We start from the raw sequence: 19,335 nt of genomic DNA on the forward strand, positions 1-19,335 counted from the left end.
TGACTCCAGAAAAAGACACTTGAAATAAAGCTGATTTTTAAAAGCAAATCAAAATAAATAACTTTTTTTTTTCTTCTTTTTTTTTTAAACCTCACACAAATTCTCTCTACCGGGTCCATAACAAAATAATTCTACGTAATGTTAGAAAAGGAAGGTAATTTATTTTAGAGGACTTTTCTACGTTTTTAGTATGGTGTGAAACGAAGAAAAAAACTGAATAGATTGTATGTACATACACACATAAAAAGTAACAAAGTAACAAAAGGGCTTCCCGAGATCTATATGCTCTCAGAGTTCCATTCAAAATACGTCAAATGTCAAAAAAAAAAAAAAATACGTCAAATGTCAGGGTGCCTGGCTGGCTCGGTCAGTGGAGCATGCAACTCCTGACCTTGGGGTTGTGGATTTGAGCCTCACCACAAGTGAGGCTCTTTAAGTGTAGAGATAACTTAAAAATAAAATATTTTTTAAAAATGCGGAATGTAAAAAAAATAAAAAAATAAAAATGCGGAATATGCCAAGGGTACATCCCTGGCATACAGTGATTATGATGCTAGAATAAGAGCTCACAACTATATTCTATCCCTATGCCTATCTTATAATTACAATATCTCTGGGGAGTGATTTTCAATCTCAAAACCATGCATGAAACATAAACATAACATAATCAGATGAACTTGCCTTGGGATGTATTTTGTTAAATGCTCACTTTAAAGGCAATCCTGAAAATGTAAGCAGGGCATCAATTCTCTCCAATAAATTATGCTTGAACTTGTGGAAAATAGCCTTCTCAGTACTTCAACAGAATTGACAAATACTTACTGTTTTAGAATTAAAGGATCTTGAAAAAAGGATTAAAGGATCTAGACAACAGGTGAAATTATATGTTAATTGTATTCTGATTCTATTAATTATATTATAATAGAAACATATTGGAAATTACCTGTAGCTTTGTTTAAGCCTTGGAGTCTAGGGCACCTGGCTTAGCGTTGGAGCATCTGCCTTTGGCTCAGGTAGTGATCCCAGGGTCCTGGGATAGAGTCCCACATTAGGCTCCCCGCAGGGAGCTGGCTTCTCTCTCTGCCTGTGTCTCTGCCTCTCTGTGTCTCTCGTGAATAAATAAAATCGTTAAAAAAAAAAAAAAGCCTTGGAGTCTAAGACTATATTAGAATTCCTATCAGAAAAATCAACAAGCCCCAGGGTATTCCTTTCTTCTTTATCATCATGTCCGTCTCAATACACAATCATTCTTCAATACACATTCTCTCTTTTTCAGTTCAAGTGGCTTCTACAAAGGCCTGAATTACTTAATTCAAACTCATATCTCAGATTCCAGTGGAGTTTAGATAGCATAGAGATTCTGCTGGTCTTTTCTCTTAGTTCACAAGTCAAGTAAATGGCTGGAAAGAATTGCAAATAAACCTTGCACAGAAGAGGAGCAATCTATTACTATAGCTGCATTTGTATGTTTGTCTTTTAACAACAGGGAAGAATGCATATTAAGGTAAAAAATTAGGAAACAAGCAGTGATGTCTAGCAAAAATTCTTAATTTAAACGTTTGCTTTGAAAAAAAAAAAAACAAAAAAATAAAGGTTTGCTTAGAGGAAGTGCTTCTCCTTTAGTTAAAACACAGAGAAGAGGGGATCCCTGGGTGGCGCAGCGGTTTGGCGCCTGCCTTTGGCCCGGGACGCCATCTTGGAGGCCTGGGATCGAGTCCCACGTCGGGCTCCCAGTGCATGGAGCCTGCTTCTCCCTCTGCCTGTGTCTCTGCCTCTCTGTCTCTCTCTGTGTAACTATCATGAATAAATAAATAAAATCTTAAAAAAAAAAAAAAACAGAGAAGAAAAAATTAAAAAAAGAAACACAGAGATTTGTGTGGTATGAATTTGAAAATTTCAAAGGCCTAGGGCATTATGAAAAGTTGTAGTAGATATGTATGAAATATCTGCCTAAATTTATGCAAAGGAATATCTTAAGTCATGTTAAATAAGTACACTTGCTTTGCTCAGGCAGAAATGCATTTTAATAAACGATAATGACTGTAAATTGCATTGCATTGCATTATATACATTACAAATTAGAGATTGCAATCATTAACATATGCTTTATGTAAAAGAATACTTTATTCTTGAGAACCTAATAATTTCATCATAATTTATATGATGTACTAAGTCCTATTGTAGAAACAATCTTGTGATAGTTTGTCTCCAAGAAGTTAACATTCAAATTATGGGAACTGAACAGATACAGAAACAGGTAAACAATTTGGGTATGTCATATTAATATGAAATGTAGCATATTTTTATGAAGAAACAAAATTTGTACCCACTATTAACTTACATTCACAGATAATTTGGTTTTTTCAAGCTATAAAATGTTTTCTAAATTAATAACAAAGGCAATCTACATCCAATGTATATCAATACTTATATAATTTTGATTTATGTCAATGAAAATATTAGTATAAAACAGTGAAGCAGGATCCAATAATGCAATTGCTTAGTCTACATTACCTAATAGGAATGAAGAATCTGTAAATGTAACAAAAAGTCAGTCAATTAAATTTATTGATGGGTGCCTGGTAGGCTTAGTGGAGTACAATTCTTGATATCAGGGTTGTGATTTTGAGCCCCATGTTGGGTGTGGAGATTACTAAAAAAATAAAATCGTTAGAAAAATTTATTGATGAAATATATCAGAGGATATTAAGTTCTCCAGAATAGTCTGGCTAATTTTCTCCAGTCCATTGTCCAATGGAATGAAACACATAGAAGTCTAGTCTTCTCAGGTTGAAATACTTTGACTTTTTAAAAAATCACTGCAAGGGGTTCCTGGGTGGCTCAGTCCATTAAGTGGTAAGCCTCAGACTTGATTTCAGCTCAGGTCATGATCTCAGGGTTTCAAGATTAAGCCTTACTTTCAGGCTCCCTGCTCAGTGGGGAGTCTGCTTGAGATATTCTCTCCCTCTGCCCCTCCCTCTTTTGCTCTCTCTAAAATAAATCAATAAATTTTTAAGAAAATATAAAACCACTGCAGAATGGAGGATGGGTTAAAAAGGTGATGGGGATTAAGAAATGAACTTGTGATAAACACCAGGTGTTACATTAAGTGTTGAATCACTATATTGTACATCTGAAACTAATATTATACTGCACCTTAACTAACTGCAATTTCAAAAAAGTATTTAATTTATTTGACAGAGAGAGAGAAAGCTGGGGGGCGGGGGTTAGGCAGAGGGAGTGGGAGAAGTAGACTCTCGGCTGAGCAGGACCCTGAGATAGTGACTTGTCCGGAAGGCACTTAACCCACTGTGCCATCCAGGTGCTCCCAACTAACAGTTATTTAAATTAAAAAAAAAAATTTAAAAGGACATCGTTGACAGAGAAAAAAAGTATTACAGAAGTAAAACAAAACAAAACAAAACAAATTTCACTAGGGAATTTAGGTGGAAATCCTTGAAAGCCAAATCCCAGTACCTGTTTTATTAAAGTTCCCGCCTCCCCTTGAGCTTCTCGGGTTGTCTTGACCCTCTTGGGAAAGACCTGGCTTAAAAAATAAAGAGGTTTTAGCAGCAAGCATCTAGCATTGGACCACATGGATATTAACAAAACCAGTACCACCAAAACAAATCCTTACAGCGCTTCCTCTAGCTTGCAAGAGCTATTTTATTTTATATATATATATATATATTTAATTAATTAATTATTTATTTATTTATGAGCGACACCGAGAGGGAGAGGCAGAGACACAGGCAGAGGGAGAAGCAGGCTCCCTGCAGGGAGCCGGATGCGGGACTCGATTCTGGGTCTCCGAGGTCACGCCCTGGGCCGAATGCAGACGCTCAACCACTGAGCCACCCTGGTGTCCCCACAAGAGCTATTTTAAATGTTTTATATAAAACCAGAAAAAATTTAAAAGCTGGCATCTCAGATTAAGATTTTTATCTTTTCCTCGGCCGTGGGCGTTATAGGTAATCGTACTGGGTTGGCAGGATTCCCGATTCCGAAACCCTAGTTCTAACCACGCAGAAAAATCACGGGCGGACGAGCTCCGGCAGGAGCGTCAACAGCGCCAGGAAGCGGGAAAAAGGAGGTGGCAGCGGTGGGCGGGATCTGTGCTGGGGGCGGTGCCTCCGCGAGGGCGGTGCCGGCCGGCGGAACCCGCGCGAGCGAGGTCCGTGTTGCCAAGGGGAGTAGTCCGGCGCCGGACGTGGGGTGGTTGGAACCCAGCTGGTTCCGGCTGGGAAAGATGGCGGTCGCTGGGGCGGCGTCCCGGGAGCAGCTGGTGGGCTGGTGCACCCAGGAGTTGCGGAAAACTTTCGGCCTGGATGTCAGCGAGGAGATCATGCAGTGAGGCCGGTTCGGGTCCCAGGAGGGAAGGAGCTCTGGGATGGCACTTGGCTGAGCGAAAGGGGAAGCGGGGAGGACTTAAAAGTTGATGAGAGTCAAGGAATAGGATAAAAAGGGCTACTGTCGGTCTCGAGGCGCTGAATCTTGACCTCTGGCTTTACAGTTCAGCGTCTGGAATTAGGGCATTCAGGCTCCACAATCGGCCGGGGAGGCCTTTTTTCTTAGGAGAACGCCAAATCTCTGATAATTAGTCCTCCATGACTGTCCCGGGAGCCGGTTTCCGTATAGATGCTGGAGACAAGGGGCAAGCCAAGTGGTCTTTCCAGAGGTACCTTGCAATGAGGATTTTTAGTTTGCCGGGATCTGGGTTGTGTCAGTTAGGATCTGGACTTTGAATTGAGGCTGCGGTGTTAAGGCGTAAATAGCTTCTGACTGAGGAGTCCCACGTTCTGGTTTTTTGGTTGTCATTTATCATTTTGGAGCCTCTGACAACTTGATTTCCCTCTGCATAGATTAGTTTCCTCGCCTGTAAAATGAATGATTAGCCGGGCTTATCTTTAATATTTATAATTCTTATGAAGTGGAGATGGTGACATAATTTACTATTTGCTTTCAGTGGATTATTTTAGTATGTTTGTTGCACTACATAACCGGTGCTAGGGCAACAAAGACAACTGAGCCCATTGGGTTCTGCCTGGTTGATGATTGGAGGAAATGTAAGGAAATGTAAGGTGTTGTGGGAACATGGAGTAAAGTACTCCCACTAAGATTTGAGAAACTTGGAAGGTTTACTTCAAGGGATGACTTTCACCCCACAACTAAAGGGTGGGTAAGTGGAAGGGCAGTGTTGAGGCAGAGGGCAAGACTTCTGCAAAGATTGGTCTTGGTCAAAGAGCCTGAAAGTGCTTCTTTTTTTTTTTTTAAGATTTTTAAAAAAAACTTATTAATGAGAGAGAGAGAGAGACAGAGACAGAGACACAGGCAGAGGGAGAAGCAAGCTCCATGCAGGGAGCCTGACGTGGGACTGAATCCCGGGTCTCCAGGATCAGGCCCTGGACCGAAGGCAGACTCAACCGTTGAGCCACCGGGGCTGCCCCTGAAAGGGCTTCTTGATTTGATTTTTGTTCATAGATGGTGAAACCTGAATTGCCATTTCTAGGGCTTTTGTAGGAAGTGAGTTTCTGAGTTTGGAGAAAACAGACTTGTTGGCAAGGAGACTATTTAAAAAGCTTGTATTAAAGGTTTTTGTTTTAAACATTGGAATAAACTATATTAAAAAAAAAACGCTACAAAATCACATGGCTTATCTTTACCCTTGTTTGAAGCAAAATCAGGTTAGTTTTCTTTTTTTTTTTCAAACACATTTTTTAAAAAGTGGAATGCTGTCTAATAAGATAATGAGACTTTGCAATATACCAAACAGAAAAAGTCACTCGGTAAGAACAAAAACAACACAAAGATTGAGGCTATTTTTGATGGATCAATAATGTGGTATGCTTAGATGCAGTCTTCTTAGTCTCAGTATTCAATTGTATCTTGTCTGCTTAACCAGTATTAGGAAAATTCTGATTTTCATAAATTGTGATTTAACAGCTCATTTTGAAGCCTTAGATTTTTCTCAGTTAAATTTATCTACACCCTTAAAAAGCAGTGATCAGAAATTTAAGTTTTACAATTGAAGTATGGCTAAATACCTGCTTGCATTTTTTTACTCATAAGTTCTATAAGAATTGTTCAAAGCTTTAAAAAAGCACTGAAGCTACCTATAATATAATGGTATTTGAACTCATTTGACTTACTAGGTTTTTACTAGTAATTAATTGCACAACAGGCCATGATGCCATGATCAAAGCATTTTTGTGTAAATTTGCTGTGCTTTGCCTGTACTAATTAAAAAATAGTACCGTGGTAGTGCACTAACTTAAACAATTTGGCACGAGTGGCCTGAATTTTTACAGACAGTGCAGAACTAGTACCTTCTTAATCAGTGATACATTTATGGAACATTAAGATTTGTACACAAGATTAGCAAATAAACTTTGTACTACAATCGGCCTTAGCTCCTGTTTTGCATGACCCTATTTTGATAAGATTTTGTATATAACACATTTGGATATATGCTATTTCTTATGATACTTTGTAAATAGTTAAAATAACATTCATTCCGATGTTTCTGGAAATCTTTAAATACTTCCCTGGTAGTTTAAATACTCCACTTTTATTTTTATTTATTTTTTTAAACATTTTATTTATTTATTCATAGACACAGGCAGAGACACAGGCAGAGGGAGAAGCAGGTTTCATGCAGGGAGCCCGATGTGGGACCGCATCCGGGGTCTCCAGGATCACACCCCAGGCCACAGGCGGCGCCAAACCGCTGCGCCACCGGGGCTGCCCTAAATACACCACTTTTAAATGATCCGGGGAGGTTCTTTGCAGAAGAATTCTATGAGAAATTGATAGCAATTAATCTTTTCAAGGGGGCTGCTCAGTTTCGGGATCAAGTTGATTAAACTGTAAAAGTCTTGAAAAACAATTGTATCTTTGTAAATCTATGATGGATTAGAAGATCCTTTTAATGAGGCTCAAAAGCACAGGTTTATTCACCTATAGATCATAACTCTGCAAATGTACCACCACATTAGGAAAACAACCTAATACCTATGCTACTAGTGATGGTACAATCACATGATTTTTTTTTTAATTTAAAGGGATTTAGCATTATAGTTTTTCCTGTATCTGATACCAGTGTGTCTGACTTACAGTTTATTCAGATCTTAGAATGCTTTCATGGTCTGATTTCTTAATTTACAAGTTATTTTTTCAATTCCTTCTTTCCTAATGGTGTAACATATTCACTGTAAAAACCTAAAAAAGATAAGAGATAAAGGAGGAAACCAAAATTACCGTAATACCACAATCCAGAGGTAATCATTGTTTCTCTCTTAGAGTTTTTCCTATGCATATTGTAATACATTTTCAAAACATATTCATCTTAGGGGAAAAAAAGAAAATAAACTCTCTTTAATGATATAACTCAATGGTAATCATTTTGGTATATAACCTGGCCATTTTTTCTATATTTAAGTGTCTGTATATATACATTTCTTTTATAGCAATTGGGATTATATGCTCTACATTCTATCTTGGTATTTCACTTATTATATGAAAGCATTTTTTCAGGTCAATAATAATCATTCATAAATTTCACTTTTAGCGGCAGTATGTTACATTTTGTAAAGTCCAAAAACTTGAATTCATTAGTCTTTCCCATCAGTGGATGTTTTAAATAGCTTCTAGTTTTTCATTCATTGAAATAGTGATGCAGTTAACTCTTTTGCATAAATTTTCCTGTGTCTCATATTTCACATAGAGTCCTTTAAATGGGATTAGTGGATTATTTTTAAGGCAGTTCAAATATATTGGCCTGTCAATTTTTAGAAAAGTTATACTGACTTGAACTGTTGTTCTAGGAACCCTTTGTAACATTTCCTTAAAAATAGATCTGCTTAAAAAAATAGATCTGCTTATTCTAATGTGATCCTAATCTTGATTTACAATTTTTTAAAGATTAAAAGAAAAGTTTTTTTTTTTTTTTTTAGGTAATCTCTACACCCAGCATGGGGCTTGAACTCAACCCCAAGATTTAAGAGTAGCATACTCTACTGACTGAGCCAGCCAGCTTCCCTGAATTATACTTTTTGAGAATATTAAATCAACAACTGGTTAGATTGTCCTATATACTCATATTTTTAACAAAAAAGAAATTTAAGGTTTTGTAGTATAGCTATTAAGTCATTTATGTTGCTAAGAAAATACAGTGATTGCAAGTATGTAGTTAGAGGAAGTATTCCTATGTTAAGGACAGCTCCATAGTCTATCTTCAAAACGTTAGCTCTGGGCAGCCTGGGTGGCTCAGCAGTTTGGCACCTGCCTTCAGCCCAGGGTCTGATCCTGGAGACCTGGGATCGAGTCCCACATCGGGCTCCCTGCGTGGAGCTGCTTCTCCCTCTGCCTGTGTCTCTGCCTCTCTCTCTCTTTCTCTGTGTGTGTGTGTCTCTCATGAATGAATAAATAAAATCTTTTAAAAAAATAAAACAAACAAACAAACCCCAAAACGTTGGTTCTAATCTTCTAACAAGATTATATGAAGGTTGGGTTATGAACTACTTGAGGTCAGGATTTTTGTCATAATCAAACTTAGATCCCTAGCGTCTAGCATAGAATTTGGCTCAAAATAAACACTTTAATGGATTGATGAGTGGTTTGTACTACCTTGATTTCTGTTGTGATTATTGAAAGATATAGTGTAAGCAGATCTTGTTTCAAGAACTTATATTTTTGCTTCCCGAGGTATGTTTTGTCAATTGAGAGTGCTGAAGAGATACGAGAATATGTTACTGACCTCCTTCAGGGAAATGAGGACAAAAAAGGTCAATTCATTGAGGAGCTTATAACCAAATGGCAAAAGAATGATCAGGAGTTGAGTTCTGATGCTCTGCCTCAGTCCTTCAAAAAAGATGGTAAGTTAATATAATTCAGGGTTGAAATATTGGTAAGTGGGCTGGTTTATAGGACCTGATATTTTCGCCACTGCTGTTTCCTCACAGCAGAATCATATATATGCATATTTTTAGTTCAGTTCAACTCAAACTGTAATGAATATTGTTTTAATTCAGACTTTTCAAAAGAAAATACCACAAAAATGCTTGTTTGCAGATACATATGTGGTTTCAGAATAGTTTGAAAAATTTATCCGTGGATTAAAAAAACACTTTTAAGTCATATGTATACCCAAATAAAAGTAAGTGTTGACCAGTTTTAGTATGAATAGCACTTAGAGGTAACTAGTTAAAAGATACAAAAGATAAACACCAACCTAAATAAGTCATTATACAATTTATTAGATTTTAGTTTACTGTTGAATCCTAGTTAGTAGTCTTTATCATCAGTTATCTTGAAAATTATGGTTTAAATTTAATTCTGGTTTGAGAGGAAAAACTAACGTTAAAAGCTGCCTGAGTTCATATCTTTACTCTGAATATTAAGCGTCATCTTTTCTATATTAGCTGTTAGTTCATCAATGAATCCGGCTATTATCAATCTATGTACGTGTATGTATATATTTACATATATATAAATATATACGTAATTTTTTTTTTCTTTAAAGAAATGTTAGATGGGCAGAGATCAGGAGACCAGTTAAAGAGGAGTAGGCGAAAAGGAAGAAATAGACAGGAAGTTCCTGCATTTGCTGAACCTGACACAACCAAGGAGGTCAAAACACCTTTTGATTTGGCCAAGGTGAGTGCTTGTAGAATGAATCTTTTTCTAGCTCTATGGAAAAGGTGAGGTGACTGATACTTTTCAGAAAGCAAAGTGTACAAATTGGTCTAGAATGGCAATTTTCAAAAAATGCATGAATTTTATGGAAAAATGATATATCACTTTTTACATGGTAGATTTTTTTTTTTAAGATTTTATATATTTATTTGAGAGAGAGAGAGCGAGCGAGCACAAGCCAGGGGAAGGAGCAGAGAAAGGGAGAAGCAGACACCCTCCTGAGTAGGGAACCCGATGGGTTCCATCCCAGGACCCAGGATTATGACCTGAGCTGAAGGTAGACACTTATTTTTTTTTTTTAAGATTTTATTTATTTATTCATAGAGACACAGAGAGAGAGGGGACAGAAGCACAGGCAGAGGGAGAAGCAGGCTCCATGCAGGGAGCCCGATGTGGGACTCGATCCAGGGTCCCCAGGATCACACCCCGAGCTGCAGGCGGCGCTAAACTGCTGCGCCACCAGGGCTGACCTGAAGGTAGACACTTAACCTGCTGAGCCACTGAGGTGCCCTTATATGGTAGATTTTTTTTTTTTGCAGCCTGATTAAATAGTTATTAAAGGACATCTTGGTTAGAAATGAGATTGAGAAAGAGATATATATAAGATGGAAAATATTTAATAAAGTGCACCAGGACTTCAACATTTTGTATATGGATTTTTTTACTAAAAGAATGCATGATTCTAGCTGTTATTAAGAATGTTCCTGGGGGGGATCCCTGGGTGGCTCAGCGGTTTAGCGCCTGCCTTTGGCTCACGGCGTGGTCCTGGAGACCCAGGATTGAGTCCCACATCGGGCTCCCTGCATGGAGTCTGCTTCTCCCTCTGCCTGTGTCTCTGCCTCTCTCTCTCTCTCTGTGTGTGTGTGTGTGTGTGTGTGTGTCTCTCATGAATAAATAAATAAAATCTTAAAAAAAAAAAAAAAAAGGAATGTTCCTGGGGCACCTGGGTGGCTCATTTAGTTGGGTACCTATTTTCAGCTCAGATCATGATCTCCAGGTCCTAGGATATAGCCCCAAGTTTGGCTCCCTGCTCAGCTAGGAGTCTGCTTCTCTTTCTCCTTCTGCCTCTCCCCACTGCTCATTCTTTCTTTCTCTCAAATAAATAAATGAGATCTTTATTTTTAAAATTTTTTTTAAAAGATTCTATTTATTTATTCATGAGAGACACAAAGAGAGAGAGGCAGAGACATAGGCAGAGGGAGAAGCAGGCTCCATGCAGCGAGCCTGATGCAGGACTTGATCCCGGGACTCCAGGATCATGTCCTGAGCCGAAGGCAAACGCTCAACTGCTGACCCACCCAGCCATCCCAAATGAAATCTTTGAAAAAATAAAAAACAAATGTTCCTACTTTGGGCCATGTACCACTGCCACCACCGTCATCATCATTCATTTCTTAGAGTTTTTTTGTATTTTCTCATGGCTCTCAAAATAGCCCTGTGACGTAAGCAGAAATATTTATAATCAGGGAAATTTGACAAACTAAATTTCATAATAGGAATAATTATGCCAAGATGGAAGAGAGGTGATCCAAAAATTCTGAATGTGATGACCATGTAAAAAAAACATTGCAAAGTGTTTACAAAATAATGTTAAGTTAAAGGGAAAAGAATAGAGACTTAAAAGCCTTTTATCAAGTGGAATAAAATAAGTAAAGAAGCATCACAAGCAAAAGAAAAAACAAATGACCAATAAACATGAAAAGATATTTAACTTTACCAGTTTGTCACCCTAAATGCCTGAGACTTTCTCAATTTTAGCACTGAGAGTGCCGTATTCTGAGATTTTCCTAAGTCCAGGGCACACCAAAATGATTGGTTACCATACTAGTATTCAAATAAATACACATTAAATCCCTACAGTATTACATATAATTTTAAATTGTTAAAAGATTTTGGGATCCCTGGGAGGCTCAGTGGTTTAGCACCTGCCTTTGGCCCAGGGCGTGATGCTGGAGCCCTGGGATCGAGTCCCCTGTTGGGCTCCCGGCGTGAAACCTGCCTCTCCCTCTGCCTGTGTCTCTGCCTCTCTCTCTTTCTGTCTATCATAAATAAATAAAATCTTAAAAAAAATAAATTGTTGGGATCCCTGGGTGGCGCAGTGGTTTGGCGCCTGCCTTTGGCCCAGGGCGCGATCCTGGAGACCCGGGATTGATTCCCACGTCAGGCTCCCGGTGCATGGAGCCTGCTTCTCCCTCTGCCTGTGTCTCTGCCTCTCTCTCTCTCTCTCTCTCACTGTGTGCCTATCATAAATAAATAAAAATTAAAAAAAATAAATAAAAAATAAATTGTTAAAAGATTTCTATTTTTTAATTTTATGTATTTATTTATTTATTTATTTATCCATGAGAAACTGAGAGAAGGCATGGGACATAGACAGAGAGAGAAGCAGGCTCCTCTCAGGGAGCCCAATGTGGGACTCAGTCTCGGAATCCTGGGATCATGCCCTGAATCAAAGGCAGACGCTCAACTGCTGAGTCACCCAGGCATCCCCCAATTTTTTTTTTCCAAAATTTTAAAAATAGAATATTGGGATGCCTGGGTGGCTCAGTGGTTGGGCACCTGTCTTCAGCTCAGGGCGTGATCCCGGGGTTCCAGGATCAGTCCGGCATCGGGCTCCCTGCATGGAGCCTATTCTCCTCTCTCTGCCTGTGTCTGTGCCTCTCTCTGTGTCTCTCATGAATAAATAAATAAAATCTTAAAAAATAAAATAAAATAAAATAAAATAAAATAAAATAAATAGAATATTCAGTGATGGTGAAGTTGTATTACTACAAGATCCCCCTGTACACTATTGGTGGCAGTGCAAATTGGCCTAAGGTTTCTGGGGGACTGTATGGCAGCATACATCAAGAACCATAGAGGTGTTCATATCCTTTTGACTTATTAATATGACTCAAAAATCTAACTTAAGTAAGCAGAAATACATACAAAGGCACCTGGGTGGCTCAGTCAGTTAAGTGACCAACTCTTATTTTCAGCTCAGGTTGTGATTCCAAGGTTGTGAGATTGAGCTCCACACTTAGCATGGAGTCTGCTTGGGACACTCCCTCTCTCTCTACCTCTGCCCCTGCCTCCTGCACTCTCTCCCTCTCTAAAATAAATAAATCAATCTTAATATATATGCAAAAAAAAACTTGAAGATTTGAACTGACTTGTTTAACAGTAAAAGATTAAATAAATATGGTTCCCTCATTTGATGGAATACCATGCAAGTAATAAAATTGTTCTCCAGAATATATAATTAGGGAAAACATTCATAAAATATTGAGTAAAAATGCATAAATGAAATATGTATGTCTGATTTTCTTTTAAGATTTTATTTATTTATTTTAGAGAGAAAAGTGAGGGCAGCCGGGGTGGCTCAGAGGTTTAGCACGGTCTTCGGCCCAGGGCGTGATCCTGGAGACCCAGGATCAAGTCCCACATTGGGCTCCCTGCATGGAACCTGCTTCTTCCTCTGTGTCTGCCTCTCTCTCTCTCTCTCTCTCTCTCTGTCTCTTATGAATAAATTAATAAAATCTTAAAAAAAAAAAAGAGAGAGAAAAGTGAGACAAAGTGTGAGTGGAGGGGGAGGGGCAGTCTCCCTGCTAAGCAGGAAGCCTGATGCAGGGCTCCATCCTAGGACCTCAGGATCATTTTCTATTGTGTCATCTTTTTCTGATGGAGCCATTTTTTTCTTGATTTTCCTTTTTTTTAAAAGGTTTATTTATTTGAGAGAGAGAGAGAGAGAGAGCATGATCAGGGGGAGGGGCAGAAGGAGAGGAAGAGAGCATCTCAAGCAGACTCCCTGCTGAGTGTTGAGCCCAACTTGGAGCTCCATCTCATGATCTGAGATAATGACCTGAGCCAAAATCAAAAGTTGGATGCTTAACCAACTGAGCCACTCAAGCACCCCTTTCTTGATTTTTCATATTTTTTTTATCATATTTCAAAATCTGTATCATCTACTAGTGGAATTTTTGTTTCTTATAATCTCTACTCTAGTTGTGCTTAAATGTGCCACATAAATAGTTTATACTGCTACATTTACCTTCTACCAGCTATAATAGAGGGCTGAAAGCTACTAATAGAAAAAGCAAGGCATATCAGCTAGTTTTTCTAGAATATAACCTATCTTCAGATCCTTGATGATAACCCTTAATTTGTATCTCTCCCACTCCTTTCCTTCTGTCATGATTCCTAGGTGGTGTATAAGTTGTCATAGAACAGAATTGAGGTTTTTCTCTTCTTGATTATTTTCATTGCTGTTAACTATTTGATGTTATTTCTGATATCTTTGTACAATTAGGCACAAGAGAACAGCAACTCCTTAAAGAAGAAGACAAAGTTTGTCAGTTTATACACAAAAGAGGGACAGGACAGGCTTGCAGTCCTGATCCCTGGTCGCCATCCATGTGATTGCCTGGGCCAGAAGCACAAGCTGATCAATAATTGTCTGATCTGTGGGCGTATTGTCTGTGAACAAGAGGGCTCTGGCCCCTGCTTTTTCTGTGGTACTCTGGTAAATTGTTTCTTTTATATTTTATTTTACTGACCTTTGGTTGAATATGTAGAAATTGCCACATCCCTGGCAATTTCTCTTTTACTTAGGAAATGTCTTCCCTCAGATTTCTAATAAATTCTAGTAGCAGGAATTTGATTAATCAAACACCCAAGGCTATGTCTTAGTACTGAGGCCTATTAGGGAGAAGTGTTCTGAGTAGATAAATTGTTGAGGACTCTCAAGTCTTGTGCTTATAACAGGTTATTATAGCTTCTATTTCCAGGACACCTTTTTTTCACCTTGTTTGTCTGAGAGAATGACCTCAAGAGTGTGGTAGTAATGACTATCTTATAAACACCCTAATGAGTTGTCTGGAAAACTTGTTTTGCCATTTAGTGGGCTGGCAGAAGCAATGGCATTGGTGTTGATGAAGGCATCCATTTTATATTGCTTTATGTTCCCTTCTCTGATAGGTCCTTTAATTATTCAGTACACTCAAAAAATAACCTGGATGGCGGATGACCTGAAAAATTAAGTGTCCACCATAAAAAATAAATATTCATAAAACAAAACCAAAATTTCATAAAATGGCAATAAATGTCCTCTGATATGGGGCTTTCTCTAGAGAAATTCCCTATAGCTACTGGCAGGAACTTTGTATGCCACTGAGGGAACTTCTAGGCAACTTCAATATTTTCCACTAGATCCTATGCGTCCTTCAGTTCAAGACACAGAGTAATATAAAAAACATTGGCCTTGAAGTTTTGCAGTTTTATAAACTCAGTATGAAATTGTTTTTAAATAATTCCTTTTATGCCTCCATTCTTACAACTGCAGTGATTTTATAATAAACAGAACTTTTTCTTTGCTTCATGTATTCATTATTTTATAAATAGGTAATATTTGAAGACAAAGAAATGAAATATGTATAGATAAAAAAATTAGACTAGTTTTCACTGGTGGCACTGTAATTTGCTTTTTCTGATTCTTTCTAATAAGACATCTGCTTATAATTTCTTCTATAAGACTTACATTTCATGATTAGAACTGGAAGGCTTTTTAAAAAAAGTATATTTTTTTCAATATTCTAAATGATGGCAAATCATTGTCATTTGGAGGTAGGTTAGATTTTTTTTTTCTTTTTTAAGAAGTCATTCAGGGACACTTCCAGTGAGATCAGTTTTTTCTATGATTTATAAAAGAAGGGGGAGGGACGCCTGGGTTGCTCAGTGGTTGGGCGTCTGCCTTTGGCTCAGCGTGTGATCCTGGAGTCCCGGGATTGAGTCCCACAATCGGGCTCCCTGCATGGAGCCTGCTTCTCCCTCTGCCTGTGTCTCTGCCTTTCTCTTTCTGTGTCTCTAATGAATAAATAAGTAAAATCTTCCCAAAAAGTGGGGGCGGGGGGGAGTTGGAAAGAGACTAAGGAAACTCATTTGGATACGTGTATTTTTGGTGTGTGTGTTTGGATAAAAAAAGCACCAACAATTTCATTATTTTATTGCCATATCTAATGTATAATTTGAGGTTACATTTTAGGTATATCAGGCCAACAAAATTAATGTAACTATTGGATCATGTATCCTGCTCTTATTACTTTATAGGTATGTACTCGTGAAGAACAGGATATTTTACAACGTGATTCAAACAAGAGCCAGAAACTGTTGAAGAAACTGATGTCAGGTAGGCAGTAATCTTCTGATTTTGTTGTAACTGTAATTGTTGCTTTCTTGTATCCTGGTATGCAATATGCAATTTATTCACGCATTTATTCTACAATCGTATTTTTTTTTAAAGTTATTAAAACCACATAACAGGGATGCCTGGGTGGCTCAGTGGTTGAGCATCTGCTTTCAGGTCAGGTCATGATCCTGGGGTCTAGGGATCAAGTCCCACATTGGGCTCTACACCGGGAGCCCAGTTGTCCCTCTGCCTATGTCTCTGCCTCTCTCCGTATATCCCTCATGAATAAATAAATAAAATCTTTAAAAACAAAAACAAAAAGTGGGACGCCTGGGTGGCTCAGTGGTTGAGCACCTGCCTTTGGCCCAGGGCATGATCCTAGAGTCCCAGGATGGAGTCCACATTGGGCTCCATGCATGGAGCCTGCTTCTCCCTCTGCCTGTGTCTCTGCCTCTGTGTGTGTGTGTTTCTCATGAATAAATAAATAAAATCTTTAAAAAACAAAAAACAAAAGTTTTATTTAATTTTTAAATTTTTTAAGAATATGATTTTTAAAAATTGAAGTATAATTGACACAAATTGTCATATTAGTTTCAAGTGTACAAGATAGTGATTGACGGTTTTGTATGTTGTGAGGTGCTCACAAGTATAATTACTACTATATGTCACCGTATGATGTTATTAAAATACTATTGCTTGTATTCCCTATGCTGTATCTTTTATCCCTGTGACTTAGTCATTCCATAACTGGAAGCCAGTACCTCCCACTCCCCTTCATCCTTTTTGCCCACCTCTCCATCCTCCTCCCCTCTGGCAACCACCAGTTCTCAGTATTTATGGGTCTTTTTCTGCTTTTGTTTGTTTGTTTGCTTGTTTTGTTTTTAGATTCCACATATAAGTGAAATCATATGGTATTTGTCTTTGTGATAATTTTTGACACTTAGAATGTATTTGCTGTATTTACCAAAATGTACCAATCTACAATAGTGCAGTGACTAAAATCTGTCACTACTGAGTTTTGACATTTCAAATATTTTTGTCTTTATACTTAAATTTTTTATTGAAGAGATTGAACATGTCTGCATATATTTTCACTTAGGATTTCTTTAAGGTCATTGTTATAAGAAAAGATACTTCTAAGTGTCACGTGACAGTATACAGGGTGGATTGGACGAGTGCTACCCAGGAGCCTTTGGAGCATGGGTTTGGGGGAGGGGAAGGGAAACACAAAAGGCTCTGAGGCTTTTTAAATACAGGGACTCCATCAGGTTTATGAGAGTCTAGAAGGAATCTTTTTCTATCTTTAGTTCGAGTGATCTTTGTTGGGGCACCTGGGTGGCTCAGTGGTTGAGCATCTGCCTTTGGCTCAGGTTGTGATCCTGGGGTCCTGGAATCGAGTCCCCCTTTGGTCTCCTGCAGGGAGTCTGCTTCTCCCTCTGCCTGTGTCTTTGCCTCTCTCTCTCTGTGTCTCATGAATAAATAAAATCTTAAAAAAAAAAAAAACCACTAAGTGTTTTTCTTACATTCAGAACACAAGAATCTCTGTCTCTCTCTAATCTTAAAAGAGAGTTTTGACAGGACTTTGAAGGTCAGCCTTCATTATAGCCTCATTTTCCTAACTCATCTTAGGTCTTTTTTTTTTTTTTTTTAAGATTTTATTTATTTATTCATAGAGACACACAGAGAGAGAGGCAGAGACATAGAGGGAGAAGCAGGCTCCTTGCAGGGAGCCCAATGTGGGACTCGATCCTGGGACCCTGGGATCACGCCCTGAGCGGAAGGCAGATGCTCAACTGCTGAACCACCCGGGCTTCCCAGAGTTAGACTGAAGTTTAAATCTTGTTTCCACCTTCTATTTTATACCTGAGTAACTCAGTAAGTTTATTATTGTCTCTGAACTTCAGTTTTCTTTTCTGTGAAGATAATATAAACTTTTTTCACCATTATTTATTTATTTTTCTATTTATTTAGTTTCTAGTTTTGCTGTGTGAAAGTACGTTTGTTTGTTTGTTTATTTATTTATTTAAAGATTTTATTTATTTATTCATGAGAGACACAGAGAGAGAGAGAGGCAGAGACACAGGCAGAGGGAGAAGCAGGCTCCATGCAGGGATCCTGACATGGGACTCGTGGGACTCGGGATCCTGACATGGGACTCGTGGGACTCGATCCCGGGTCTCCAGATCACACCCTGGGCCGAAGGCAGCACTAAACCACTGAGCCACCCGGGCTGCCCGTGAAAGTATGTTTAAAGGTCATAGTCAGGGATCCCTGGGTGGCGCAGCGGTTTGGCGTCTGCCTTTGGCCCAAGGCGCGATCCTGGTGATCCAGGATCAAATCCCACATCGGGCTCCCGGTGCATGGAGCCTGCTTCTCCCTCTGCCTGCGTCTCTGTGCCTCTCTCTCTCTCTGTGACTATCATAAATAAATAAAAAATTAAAAAAAATAAATAAATAAAGGTCATAGTCAGGGCAGCCCGGGTAGCTCGGTGGTGCCGCCTTTGATCCAGGGCGTGATCCTGGAGACCTGGGATCCAGCTCACGTCAGGCTCCTTGCATGGACCCTGCTTCTCCCTCTGCCTGTGTCTCTGCCTCTCTCTCTCTCTCTCTTTCTCATAAATAAATGAATAAACTCTTTTAAAAAATAAAATACAAATAATAAATAAAGGTCATAGGGCAGCCCAGGGGTCCCCAGCGATTTGGCGCTGGCTTCGGCTCAGGGTGTGGTCCTGGAGTCCCAGTATCAAGTCCTGCTTCAGGCTCCCTGCGTGGAGCCTGCTTCTCCCTCTGCCTTTGTCTCTGCCTCTCTCTCTCTCTCTCTCTCTGTCTGTCTCTCATGAATAAATAAATAAAAATAAAGGTCATAGGGCAGCCCCAGTGGCGCAGCGGTTTGGCGCCGCCTGCGGCCCAGAGCGTGATCCTGGAGACCCTGGATTGAGTCCCACGTCAGGCTCTTTGTATGATGCCTGCTTCTCCCTCTGCCTGTGTCTCTGCCTCTCTCTGTGTGTGTGTGTCTATCATGAATAAATAAGTTAAAAAAAATCTAAAAAAATAAAAAATAAAGGTCATAGCCCTATCCAATAAAGCTGTTCGTTTATAACACATTTTTATATTGTTGAACATTTGGCACCCTTAGTGATCTAAATTTTCATACTGGGAATGCCTGGGTGGCTTAGCAGTTGAGCATCTCAGGGTGTGATCCCAGAATCCTCTAGATCGAGTCCCACATCAGGCTTCCCACAGGGAGTCTGCTTCTCCCTCTGTCTATGTCTCTACCTCTCTCTCTGTGTCTCTCATGAATAAATAAATAAAAATCTTTAAAAAAAAATTTCCATATGGGAAGAAATAGATCCTAATGTATACTGAGAACCGATGCTGTGTCAAGCCATGCTTGATAAGTAAAGCTTGACTTGTATATTTATTTTTTATTGAAGTGAAGGCTGTCAGCCATCTGGTGTAGAGCCAGAGCTTCTGATATTT

At 38.9% G+C, this 19,335-nt stretch overlaps 1 protein-coding gene across 10 annotated transcripts in view; it reads left to right on the forward strand.

Moving 5' to 3' along the window:
* Nucleotides 1-4,191: 4,191 nt before the first annotated feature.
* TRIP4 (thyroid hormone receptor interactor 4) overlaps nucleotides 4,192-19,335 on the forward strand; it is a 57,338-nt gene continuing 42,194 nt past the window's right edge. For 4 of the 10 annotated variants that reach the window (XR_003146045.3, XM_025472499.3, XM_025472501.2 and 1 more), the window contains exons 1-5: nucleotides 4,194-4,350; nucleotides 8,704-8,873; nucleotides 9,521-9,654; nucleotides 13,982-14,194; nucleotides 15,778-15,856. Coding sequence is in view for 8 of the 10 variants with exons in the window: in XM_025472499.3 (XP_025328284.1) it covers nucleotides 4,250-4,350; nucleotides 8,704-8,873; nucleotides 9,521-9,654; nucleotides 13,982-14,194; nucleotides 15,778-15,856 (697 nt within the window). In the remaining 2 variants the exon portion in view is untranslated. Of the gene's footprint in view, nucleotides 4,351-4,385; nucleotides 4,679-8,703; nucleotides 8,874-9,520; nucleotides 9,655-13,981; nucleotides 14,195-15,777; nucleotides 15,857-19,335 lie in introns of those variants that run through there. The other 6 variants (XR_007407284.1, XM_049104171.1, XM_049104172.1 and 3 more) reach the window with 5 other exon arrangements.

This window comes from Canis lupus, chromosome 30 (assembly GCF_003254725.2).
Source record: "Canis lupus dingo isolate Sandy chromosome 30, ASM325472v2, whole genome shotgun sequence".
Taxonomy (NCBI): domain Eukaryota; kingdom Metazoa; phylum Chordata; class Mammalia; order Carnivora; family Canidae; genus Canis; species Canis lupus.